The following is a 12,766-nucleotide window of genomic DNA, read 5'->3' as shown; positions in this document are numbered from 1 at the left end:
CTCCACCCATCCCCTCTTGGCTAGTTGACTTTAACACTAACAAGATTAACCCTTAAGTTGCACATGAGACGATCTCTGCTGTTGCAATTCCAGCAACAAGCACTCATAAACATTCTTCTTTCTCCTTCTCTTTCTGTCTATCCTTCTGTCTGTGTCTGCATCCTCCACTTTTAAAAAATAAATAAATCTGACAATCCATAACATATCTTGGATATGTCCCATTCTCTCTGCTCCAGGAGGCTGTATTACATAACCAAGCAATGACAGTATGAAAACATCTGGAGCTTCTTGAAAGACACATTAATGTGATGCCGTGGGGCGAAATTCTCATTCATATTCAGTTGTTCAGATGTTCAGATAAAGGAAGCTGAAGTTCAGAATCTACATTTCAATTCGCATTTGAAGCTTTCGGGTTTGGTGCCAGCCAGCGTTCAGTATGAGCGATACTCCAGTTTGTCTTGATGTTCCAGTCTGGCTTGGAAGATGTGAACTTCAGCCTTTTTAAAAGCTCTGATTATGAAATGCTAAATTTAGGAAGCCCTGTGGGTTTCGCAGGAATCCGTGCAAAAAGGCCATTTCAGCCTTGGTTCTCCCCTGTCTCCAACCCACAAAAACAAGCATCCATCATCAAGCATTATGTTTATGTTGTTGCTTCAGTGGCAAAAATGAGCCAAGAAGATCTTTTCCACCACTACCTTCTACATCAGGGGTAGGCAACCTAAGGCCCATGGGCCGGATGCGGCCCAATCACCTTCTCAATCCAGCCCATGGACGATCCGGGAATCAGTCTGTTTTACATGAGTAGAATGTGTCCTTTTACTGAAAATGCATCTATGGGTTATTTGTGAGGCATAGGAATTTGTTCATTATTTTTATTCAAAATATAGTCCAGCCCACCTCATGGTCTGAGGGATGGTGGACTGGCCCACAGCTAAAAAAGGTTGCTGACCCCTGTTCTAGATGCTTAGTTTCCTTTGCGATGATGATTATCTGTGCTCATGGTGGTATTGGGGCAGTTATATACAATCCCACTTTCAATGCTGTTTCTGCCTGCAAAAGTTTCAGAGCAGACATACTGCTTCATTTCCATTCTGTGAACGTCCTGTAATGTCCTGCTGAAATCCTGTCACTTTTTATACCACAAATGCTACAGTTTCTTATTCTGTGGCACCACAGTGCAAGAGTCTATATCTCCAAGCAACAATAATGCAATAACAATGGGGAAACACTGCTGAATATCCAATAAAGTGGAATGGTGTGTGGACAGTCCAGTATAAATCTACCACTATTGCGCTATGATTGCATCAAGGACGTCTTGCAGAAAACACTCAAAAACTCTCCCATCCAATCCCCACCAAAGTCATTCTTGCTTCCCATGATTGTATAAAAGAAAGTACTTCTCCACTCAGCACATAGTTTAACTATGAAACTCGCTCCCACAGCTACCAATAGCTATGCTCTACCTCCACAGCTGGAGACAGAAACTGTGCTGGAAACCACAGAAGGGGACAATGCTCAAATTAAGCTTGTGGGTTTCCCATAGTCATCTGGTTGGCCACTGTGAGAACACGATGCTGGACAAGATGGGCTGTTAGCCTGATCCAGCAGGCTCTGTTTGTGTTTCTGCAACAACAAAAACTTATACAGCAGATTCTCGGGTTGCAGGAGGCACATTCGCAATCCGCAGCGTTCGCAACCCGCAGCGCTGCCACTGCGCATGTGTGGGCCGTGATTTGATGCTTTTGCGCATGCACAAAGCGTGATTTAGTACTTATGCACATGCGCGAGTGCCGAAACCTGGAAGTAACCCGTTCCAGTACTTCTGGTTTCGGCGCGGCGCACAACCCGAAAATGCGCAACCTGAAGCGTCTGTAACCCGAGGTATGACTGTACGTAGATTGCATTCAATCAATTAGCATGACATCGACTCCTCCCCCCATTCACACATATTTAGGTGTGCACTTAAAACTTAATAGGTGTCGATCCGGAAAACATAATGTGTAAAGCGGGTGTGAGGTTCAGTTGAAAGAAGGAGAATCTGCCTATCCCATCTCAGCTGGACAGCAATCACCTGAAACATTCATGGCATCTCAGAGATCTGTACCTGCACTTCAGTGACGGCCCAAGGAGGTTCCCAGCGCTGAAGGCACGCCCAAAGTGGTGTGAGCTTTGGCTCAAATGCACCCCTTAAAGCATATCTCAGAGCACTTTTTTTCTCCTCCCCAGCATGCAGAAAGGGCACTCTTCCTTTTCCAGTAAGGGCAGAAAGCAGCTATTAACAGTAATTGGCTTTTGAGTTGGGCCTAATGCGCCTACTGAGCCCTTTAGGGGACCTTCTGTTGTACCTCCTTATTACAAACGTGGCATCACATGTGGCATCAGGGAAAGGCAAGGGAAAAGCTGTGTTGGCGAAAGAAAACAGGCTGCTGCGAGGCGCTTCTTTCTCATGATGAAGCACCAGCAACTGATCCAGCGAAGGACAAATCCGCAATGCCAGGCAAGAGAACTTAGCGGTTGCCAAGGTGGTGTGGGGTCTCCCTTAGGAAGAATGTCCATGGTTGGCAGGAGAAAAGCTTGGCTATCTAGCCAAACTGATAGTCGTTCTTGGTTTTGTCATGCGGTAGCCAGTTAATGCCCTCTTTAGATTCAGTGGGGTTTGTTTGAACACTTGAGATATCTGAGAAACCACATTCTCCTGTGTCAACTTGCCCATTCATTCAAGACAGCGGGTAATGGTCTCCTCTGAATGAGGTGCACAATGCAAGGCTCCGTGGAAGATCCTTTTTGGTGATGGCTCCACAGCTGTGGCTTTGCCTCTACAGCAGAGGCGAGGAACCTAATCACCATCTCCTACTCTTGTAGGCCAAATGTGATAGGTGGGAAATCTGCATGCTGTTTTCAGGAGTGCTTTTCTTTTTTTTAACGCACACTTTCTGCTAATCACCCTTATGGCTAATCTCTATAACCTGGAAAACCATCAAATCCAAGATTGCATTTTGAGCCATGATTCCAATCTTGTATAAAGACCAGGCTGAGGCTATGGGCAGCCTCTCTAAGACTCAACATCTTATTCAAAGCAAGACTGGGATAACCCCCAAGGTGAGAAGTGCAAGAGTAAGCAGAGGCATTGAGGATAAGATGGGGGACTCTGAACAGAGAGCTCAACCCTCAGTTCGGGAAAGTGTAGTCAGGAGGCATGGCCTCCAGTTGGGTCTGTAACCCAGCACCAGCAAGGCCAGGCCGAGACACTTTGGCACCTGAGGCAAACCACAAAATGATTCCCAATCCAGCAGGGAAGAAGAGATGGGTGAAGTTCTACATGGGGGGGAGGAGGAGGAGAAGAAGAATTTGGATTTGATACCCCGCTTTATCACTACCTGAAGGAGTCTCAAAGTGGCTCACATTCTCCTTTCCCTTTCTCCCCCACAACAAACACTCTGTGAGGTGAGTGGGGCTGAGAGACTTCAGAGAAGTGTGACTGGCCCAAGGTCACCCAGCAGCTGCATGTGGAGGAGCGGGGAAGCGAACTCGGTTCACCAGATTACGAGTCTACCGCTCTTAACCACTACACCACACTGGCTACACCACTGGAAAGGGAGAAAGGAAGATCTACACTTAGTACAAGGGGGTGGAATCAAAGCAAACTTAGCCGACGGTTGACCTGAAAATCAAAGGTCATTGCAGGGGGGAAGAGTCTGCTCTGAAACATGCTGGGCAGGTGCAGAACCCAGGAGACCCCACCATTTCCTTCCTATGGATGGGAGGAGACCAGCAGCTCATCCTATTCACCAAGAGACTACTGTAGAGACAGCATTGTTGAGGGTTGCCAAGAAAACAGCAGATCCAGCCTCCAAGCAGTGTGTCACAGCCATTGCTGCCACTATGGCAGCGGCAGTAGCAGTGAGCGATGCTTTCCTTGGAGGCCAGATCGGCTGCCCCTGTGAATTCTGCCACCCAAGGCTGTTGCCCCACCTTGCCTCATGTGTGGGCCGGCCTACTTGACAGGGACAAGTGGTGCAACACAGACCACGTCTGAGCTTGTGGATTTGCTGCCACGAATCCAGCAAAAGGATTAGGTTTCCTTGATTCCTCTTTGACATTTTAGGAGAATACTTAATCCCCATTTAAGTCTTAAGGTTCTTCAATCCCTGTTTTACAAACTTGGTTGGCAACAGCACCGTAAATGATTTGGTGGTTTGAGAGCAGTCCACCCCGGGGTGTACCTCTGGTCCCTATAGAAACTCAGCTCTCCAGACAGTTCCTCATCCTTCACCTCAGGACAGCACTCAAGTCGGACCCCAAGTACAAGCTCAGCAAATATCTCCAAAATTGAAATCATGGATGAAAAGGTCCTCTGGGCAAGGAGGGAATCCTAATTGGTTTAGGGGAGTGGCTGTGTAAGAGGACAGGTGTTAGCATAATGTTTTGTTTTGTTTTGATTGCACTGTGTTGCATCCGTGATGGAATTGCGTAACAAACTGTCTGCAACAAACCACTTCACCTACACAACGCAACCTCTGGGTCCATTTCTGCTCCTTGAGGCTCAAGCATCTTCAGTGGAATGAAGTGCCTTCCATCAGCTTCAGTTGGTGGCCCAGTTATGCCCCAATCAGGGCAGGGATTGCCCATCTTCTGCTTCTGTGCTCTGGTGACCTCTAGGCAAGATTACTGCAATTTGTTATACATGGGGCTGCCTTTGAAGACAGTTTTGAAGCTGTAAGTGGTGCAGAATTCAGTAGCTAGGCTGCTCACCAGGGCAAAACAGCCAGGGCACTTAGCACCAATCCTGGCCCAACTGCACTGGCTATGGTGACCAGGCAATTGTTTAATAACACAAGGCTGCTGTAAGAGTTTAGTTTTCTGCATCCATGAACATTTTTTACTTAAGTTGTCAATCCTCTTTAGTTGGGACCTTGCTCACTTTCCATTTTGGGGCTAACAAAATATGGGCCGCAGTTGTTGCATACATAAATAACCTTTTCTGACACCTGGGAATCCATGGCTTTGCATTCTCTGCCATGGACTCACTAACTGTTTTCAGGACTAATTTCATTCTCAGTGTTCTCTAGCTGTGAAATGGGTTAATGTGTTCTAGAATCTACTAAAGGTTTAATTCCTTAATAATACGCTGCATATATACTTATGCCTTGACATGTAATTGCAGCTATGCTCGTCTTGCCTGACTTGTGTTCTGTGTGCACTTTTGATTCCTGTTTTGTGCTTTGACTCTGCTGGTAATTTGTACAGGGTATGGATTCTGCACAACCAAAAAAAAACCCCACAATCCATGCACAAGAGTGAAATAGCAGCAGGTTTGGATGAATCCAAAGGTTTGTGGAAGTTAGAAAAAAGTGGGGAAAGAAACAAGAAGAGGACAAAAGCACCCTCTTAGAGCTAAGCATGCTCCGTGGCCACAGAAGGCTGGCTAATTGTTGGAGAAAACCAAGGGGGTGTCAAATGGAGTGCAGTCGTACCTTGGAAGTCAAACGGAATCCGTTCTGGAAGTCTGTTCGACTTCCAAAACGTTAGAAAACCAAAGCGCGGTTTCTGATTGGCTGCGGGAAGCTCCTGCAGCCAATCAGAAGCCACAGAAGCTCCATCAGACATTTGGCTTCCAAAAGAACGTCCAAAAACCGGAACACTCACTTCCGGGTTTCGATCGTTCAGGAGCCAAAACGTTCAAGAACTAGGCTGTTTAAAAGCCAAGGTGCAACTGTATCCTAGAAATGGGCATGCCTGGCTAAACCCCCAGTCCCACCAGGAGAACAGAATATCTAAGAAGTTCTTCCATTCCCTGAGAAATGCTTTGCTTCCACCAGCAACTATGCAAAGCTTTTTAAAAAAAATCTTGTTGCCTGTCATAATGAGCTTGCTCGATTTACATAATGCCTAGCAGGCACCATCTGATGAAGACTTTTTCCGTGTCTTTGATGTGCTAGGGAAGTAATGTTGAGGAAGAAATTAACATAGGAAAAATAATGAATGTGGGCTTTTAATTTGTGTTTGCGTGTTAGACACACACAGAGAGACATTAAATTTTAATTCTATATTACATGTTTACTTAATTCATGTATTCATTACAGTTCAGGAGGCGCGGCTACAACCTGGAAAATGTTAGTGTTGCATTTTTTTTTTCTTTTTAATGATGGGGTTGCCTTTAATATATATTTGACTGTATTATGTTGGCTGACAGGGTGTCCCTTATTCTAATTCATCCCCTTTTCTTGGTGTCACAGCGGATTCATTAAAAAAAAATAAAAAAATCCAGTATCCAAAGGAGACTATCACATGGTTAAATTAGTGCTGGATAGACCCAGAACATCTTCATCATCTGAATTAAATCCTGACCTTCCTCCTCAAGTAGCAAATGGATACACAATTTCAAAACAAAAAATCACCGCGAAAACACTCCAAAAGTTTTAAAGCTTTCTACAAACAGTTGCAATGAAAAACATCTAAAAGCAGTTTCAGTATATATATATATATGCAATTACAGCTAAAAGCATTCTTTCATCGGGTTTGTCTGGGTAAATAGGAATGTTTTCACATTCTTCCTGAATGTTAAAGGGGGAAAGTTCCAGAAAAATTTCAAAGGTCTCCTCTCCAGTTGAGAGGCACATTCTGTTATCTCAAAGCATTTGTCTTGGCATTCAAGGCCTCACTCTGCCTGTTCCACACACTCCCAGCCCTTCCCCACCCCCTTGGACATTCCACATTCTTCAGTGGACTTTTAAAGGTTGGATTTTGCAAGTGAAAGAAAGGTAGGTGTGGAGAGACCCAATTTGACCCAATGGTTCCAATAGCCTTAAGGTCAGCCCTGATGAGACTGTGCAGGGGTTGGACTGACAAGCCCTGCACCTTCTAGGTCCCTGGTGTCACCATTCAGAGTACAGACTCAAGGACTTGCTATGGAAATAAGGGGAGGCACTTATTGGAAATCAGTTTTGTCACCTCTCTCCCCCAACCCCCGAGACAATGAGCCCAGCCACCTTTTATTCACAGTCACATAAGCGCTACACTACAGCATGGCCATAAACTTGTACATTCAACTGCTGAAATATACACCCAATATGTAGCAATGGAGATTTGTGTTACTGCTTTATGAATGAACACTTTGTTTTATGAATGTTCTCTGTATTTTGTGAATTACCTAAGAGCCACCAATAGGGAGCTCTAGAATCTGACAGCTAACCAACTGGGTGCTACCAAACAGTGACCCCCTATTGCTGAAAGCAGGTAACCAGCAGGGAATGCTTCAGCTCAGCCTTTGCACTGTTGACTAAACACCCCCTGCTATGCATATAATGGAGAAAGCCATAAATTGTAGCCCTTCTGGCATCCTGGCCGACTCTATTACGCTGGTGTAAACCCTGGTGCAAAGTCTTCCAAAGTCTTCCTAATTTATAAAGTTCCAAAATAAAGGCTAAAAGAGAGCAGGTCTGGGAAGAGCAAGGCCCTGCTCTGTGTAATTCCTGCCCTGTCATTTGATAGAGTGCCTACTTGCCCTCCTTCTTGGCACGGAATGCTCTCTCCAGGTCCAGTACAAAGACCATAAGAAGGGAGAGCAGGAACCTTGAAGTTCCCAACAGCTGTTAATCAAGCAAGCAAGCAAGCAAGCACACAGGTCACCTTTGTCACAGTCAGGACACCTATGTCCTGGCCAGGCCTGCACCCAATCTTGTTTTTGTACAATCTTGTTTGTCCCCAGTAACCAAAATTATATTATCAACATATACAAGCAGAAAAGTTGTTTCCCTTCATTTGCAAGGAATCGTACAAAACAAAGTGGCACTAATAAAGAAAAGTTCCAGGGTGGCAACAAAAAGCAAACTAAAAATGCTTTTGCAGTTCATCAAAATTATCCAGCAATATCAAGTTATATGAAAACTGGTGCTATTAACAGTAATCCTTCTAGTTGGTTAATTGGTTCAGCAACTTCCATGCACATGACGTGTGATGCTAATTACTTTCCCCAAGAGTTAAATGATAACCAATCAGAGGCAGCTGCAGGAGAGCTATGAGATTCAGGTGAGGGTCAGATGCCTTGTCAATCCCAGCAGGTGTATAAGAGGACGACCTGGCCTGCCTGCAGCTGCTGGAAACAGCCATGTGCTGTTCAAATCATTCCAGTGATCAATTTGCATTCCTCCAATATCACGTGATTTCTGTGTATAGTTAAAGAAAAGGAAAAAGGCCCCATCCCCCACCCAGGTGGTTTTCTATTCTTGTGGCCTTTTAAAACTTAAATTGTCCCCCCCCCAAATTGCACCCCTAAAATGTGTCCCGGACCATCGCCATGGCTGCCCCCCCCCACACACACTACGCCACTGAATGCATGACCTCCAGAACTGTGACAGTTCTACACTGCTGTGTAGACTTAGCTCAGAGGTGGGGTTGAATGTGGTTGCTGGGGTCTCAAAGCCATCAGCTGCCTGTTAGGTAGCGAAGGGGACTTGGAAGCCATGCCTGCAGGTGGGTCTACCTGGTGCACAGCAGGTCTGTTTGGAAGTACCATGGCATACAAAGAAGCTGGGATGCTGATGGGTTTAATGTTGACTTGATAGCTGATGGAAACTCGCCAAGAACCTGCCTGGCAGATGACAGCAGAAAAGTGAGGCCTAACTCATCTGCACCTGTTGTCCTTCTCAAAGACCATCTGTATTATTATCATTAACCGTAATGGTTTGTTATTCATGAGAATGACACGTTGGAACTAGTCTTGTCTAAGGCAGTTTTATGGGGACATCCAAAGTGTAGGGGGAACACAACCTGTCATTTTGTGATGCCTCTTAAATGTGGTTTCTCATATGACTGTCACCATCACACAGTCAGAATTGAGGAAGTTGCTGTTCAGGTTCAGTTGCAACCAGCAAAGCCTTTATTAGCCTTTATGAGAAACAGGTGGGTTGATTCAACAACAAAATGAGCAAGTTGTGTGGATTAGCAGAATAGGTGCCAGAAGCAAAAAAATGCAGAAAGATGATCACTTCAACAGAAGGCTGACACAGAGCAATCCTTCCAGAACACTTTCTCCCCCTTTCACTGCAGTCCCCTGCAGGTTACCAAAAGGAGTTTTCCCATGTTTGCAAAAATCTCCCCCTCTTTCAGCTCAGCCTTATTCAGAAGTAGAAATGACCAGAAGCCATTAAAAACTGAAACCAAGAATTAAGATGCAGGTATTTCAACATAGTTGGCCTTCGCTGGGAATTAACCTTAGTCCCAATCTAGTCATGCAACGGAAATTGTAGGGGATAAGAAATTAGGCTGTTCCTTCATGGTGTGGCATGTACTTTGCCTGGCACATTTTCTAGCAGGCTGCAGTATGTCTGGATCTCTTGCTCCAACCGGTTCTTAACATCCAGGAGCTCTTTGTATTCCCGGTCCTGGCCCTCCATTTCCAAGCGCTGCTCTGCCAGCTGCTGCTCCTTGCAGGAGATGCGATCCTGTATTTCGGCTAGTTGAGCATTGTAGCGATGTTCTCCTTCAGCCAAGGACACTTGCAGTGTGTCTCTCTAAAGGGGTGAGGAGGGAACAAGAGGCAGCATCCTAAGTGCCTTAAATGTGTGGGCATGAGCGAAAAGCTTTTGGAACCAGAAGCTATGCAGAAACCAGAGAGAAAGTACATAGGTGAACATAAATCAAATCAGCCTGTCAATGGCTACTAACCATGATGTCTGTATACTACCCCCAGGATCAAGGTGCTGTTCCTCTGAATGCCAGTTGCTGAGGAACAGACTGCCAATGATACTCAACGTGGCCTACAACATGTGGGGGGGTGGCGCTGTGGTCTAAACCACCAAGCCTCTTGGGCTTGCCGATCAGAAGGTCGGCGGTTCGAACCCCTGAAACGGGGTGAGCTCCTGTTGCTCTGTCCAAGCTCCTGCCAACCTAGCAGTTCAAAAACACACCAGTGCAACTAGATAAATAGATACCGTTGTGGCAGAAAGCTAAATGGTGTTTCTGTGTGCTCTGGTTTCCATCACGGTGCTCCATTGCACCAGAAGTGGTTTAGTCATGCTGGCCACACGACCTGGAAAGCTGTCTGTGGACAAACACCGGCTCCTTCAGCCTGAAAGCGAGATGAGCAGCACAACCCCATAATCGCCTTTGACTGGACTTAACTGTCCAGGGGTCCTTTACCTTTACCCTTTTCCCCCCCTCATGTGACACCTTTGCTGAAGCCTCATCTAGTATCAAGCCAGGTTTAAAGTCTCTTCCATTAATCTACAAAGCCCTGAACAACCTAGGGTAGCTTAGGGACTGTCTGAAACCTTATATCCCAGCTCGATCACTGAGATAATTATTTTATGTATTAATGATTGCAGCAGTGTTCCAATGCCACTCTGCTTCATCCTGCCCCACCAACCACTACTGGACCTAAGTTAACTGAGCGCTCTCACCTTGTGCACCCAAGCATCTGTCCCCACTGAATATCTGGAGAGGACCCCATGGCATGGCATGATTGAAACTAAGGGATTTGTGGACCTGATTAGTCCCAGGATGGAAGACCCACCGTGACTCCACCATGTGAGTTGCTCTGAGCTGCAAAAAGGATAGAGCAATAAGATGCATCCCACACTCGCTCTCCTTACCAGATTGCGCTGGGCTTGGAGATCAATCTCTAAGGCCTGCAGCTGACGTTTCAGCTCAATGGCCTTATGGTTGCCATCCTCAGCTTCCTTGCTAGTGGTGCAGATTTCCTGGTTCACTTCCTCCAGCTGAAACACAGATTGACTGAAACATCAGCATTTTCAGAGGTTTTATGTACTGTTCAGTATGCGGGGCGGGGGAGCGGAACATTGGCTTTGGCAGAACAAAAGAAAAGAGCACGTTCTTTTCTATTTTAGAGATGCTGAGCCAGGATTGTATATGCCTTGACCACCACCCCCCTCTTTTTTTAGAGGCTCTAGTTATTGCAACCTGAATAACATTGCACTTTTGGATATACTGCTGCACAGTTCTTTGATTAGCCAAAGGGAAGAGCAGTGGCGAGACCTGGGTTCCAATCTCCATGCAAGGTCATGAAGCTTGCTGGGTTACCTTGAATCAGCCACCATCTCCCAGCCTAACCTACCTCACAGGCTTATTGTGAGGATGCAATGGAGGAGGTGGGAGGAACTACACTCGGTCTTTGGGGGAAGGTGTGGGTGTAAAAGTAGTGAATAACAAAACAATTCAGAGCATCGTACCACCAGCATCATTCTGGAGACTCCTGCAGCCCCTGCTCTTTTCCCATCAGGCTTCTTCTTCTTCTTCTTTTAAAGTTTTGCTTCCTTACAGGGGCTGGATTTATTTACCTTGCCTTCATACCACTCTGCAACCTCCTTGCGGTTTGAGTCAATCGTCGCTTCGTACTTGCATCTTATCTCCTCCAGGATTTTCCTCAGATCTCGACTGGGACAGGCACTGATTTCCATGTTGACATCGCTTGAACAAAGTTTTTGCAAAGAGATTAATTCCTGCAAAGAGAACTTTGATGAGAACCATGCCTTATTATATGTCGTATTATATACATGCCATATTATAAAAGGGCTGGCTGCGCACAGCATCAACTGTTCAACCTTTCCTGCGGAACGACATAAAAAGAGCCTGCCATTGGTCCATCTAGTCCAGCATCCTGTTCTCACAGTGGCCAGTCAGATGGCTGGACCAGGGCACAAGAGAATTCTCCTCTCCTGCAGTTTCCAGCAACTGGTATTCAGAAGCATAGCTTCCTACATGGAGAAAGAGAATAGACCTTATGGCTAGTTACCATGGATAGCCCTCTCCTCTATGAATTTGCTTGCCCAATCCTCTTTGAATTTGTGTGTGTGTTTGAAATCATGAATGTAATCTGTTTGGGGGCACTTTGTGTCAAAAAGTGGCTTGTGCCAATTTTTTGTATAAAGTACGCAATTCATGCATGCGTTGTTTTTATGAAAACGAGGGGCTCTTATTTTGTTGAGCCAACCATGTACCTCTTCGTGGTTCTTTTTGAGACCAGACAGTTCTTCTTGCAGTGACTTCAGTTCAGCTTCCATGTCAGTCTTACAGCTGGCCAGTTGATCCAAAACGGGGTATAAGCCATTAATGTCAGCCTCCACGTTCTCACAAAGGCCACACTCAGTATCAAGCCTATGTTGACAATAAAAGGAAAGGGCTCTGAGACTTAGCTGCAATCTATTTATTTAGTAACCACGCTTATTTCTGCAGGGCCAGTACAGCCGCTAAAAATTAAACTCAAGACACTTTCCCCATTTTAACACTACTGAGTATGAGCATGCTCAGATGCAACAACTGAATCAGAGGCTAGACATCAGGTAAAGGTACCCCTGACCATTAGGTCCAGTTGCAGACAACTCTGGGGTTGCGGCGCTCATCTCGATCTATAAGTGGCGTTTCTCCACAGACAGCTTCCGGGTCATGTGGCCAGCATGACTAAGCAGCTTCTGGCGAACAAGAGCAGCGCACGGAAACGCCGTTTACCTTCCCGCCGGAGTGGTACCTATTTATCTACTTGCACTTTGACGTGCTTTCAAACTGCTAGGTTGGCAGGAGCTGGGACCAAACAACGGGAGCTCACCCCATCACGGGGATACGAACCGCCGACCTTCTGATCGGCAAGCCCTAGGCTCTGTGGTTTAAACCACAGCGCCACCCACGTCCCAACTAGACATCGGGGGGAACAGTAATTTTTTTTAAAATGTGTTGGTTTCTTATTTGTTATTTGCATTTCCATCAAAAGATGCTCAAGGGGGCTGACAACAATAACAACACAGATGATCAA

At 45.8% G+C, this 12,766-nt stretch overlaps 1 protein-coding gene across 1 annotated transcript; it reads right to left on the bottom strand.

Moving 5' to 3' along the window:
* Window positions 1-8,855: 8,855 nt before the first annotated feature.
* LOC308461431 (keratin, type I cuticular Ha2-like) lies at window positions 8,856-11,468 on the bottom strand. Its single transcript, XM_080978373.1, has 3 exons — window positions 11,298-11,468; window positions 10,593-10,718; window positions 8,856-9,512 (listed from the first exon to the last, which is right to left on the bottom strand). The coding sequence occupies exons 1-3, from the start codon at window positions 11,415-11,417 to the stop codon at window positions 9,273-9,275; spliced, it is 486 nt and encodes a 161-aa protein (XP_080834499.1). The 5' UTR covers window positions 11,418-11,468; the 3' UTR covers window positions 8,856-9,272.
* Window positions 11,469-12,766: the final 1,298 nt, after the last annotated feature.

The sequence above is a fragment of the Podarcis pityusensis genome (genome assembly GCF_964106645.2).
Source record: "Podarcis pityusensis genome assembly, chromosome: 13".
NCBI lineage: Eukaryota > Metazoa > Chordata > Lepidosauria > Squamata > Lacertidae > Podarcis > Podarcis pityusensis.
The sequence above is the reverse complement of the archived record's forward strand: the minus strand, read 5'-3'. Positions and strand labels throughout refer to the sequence as shown.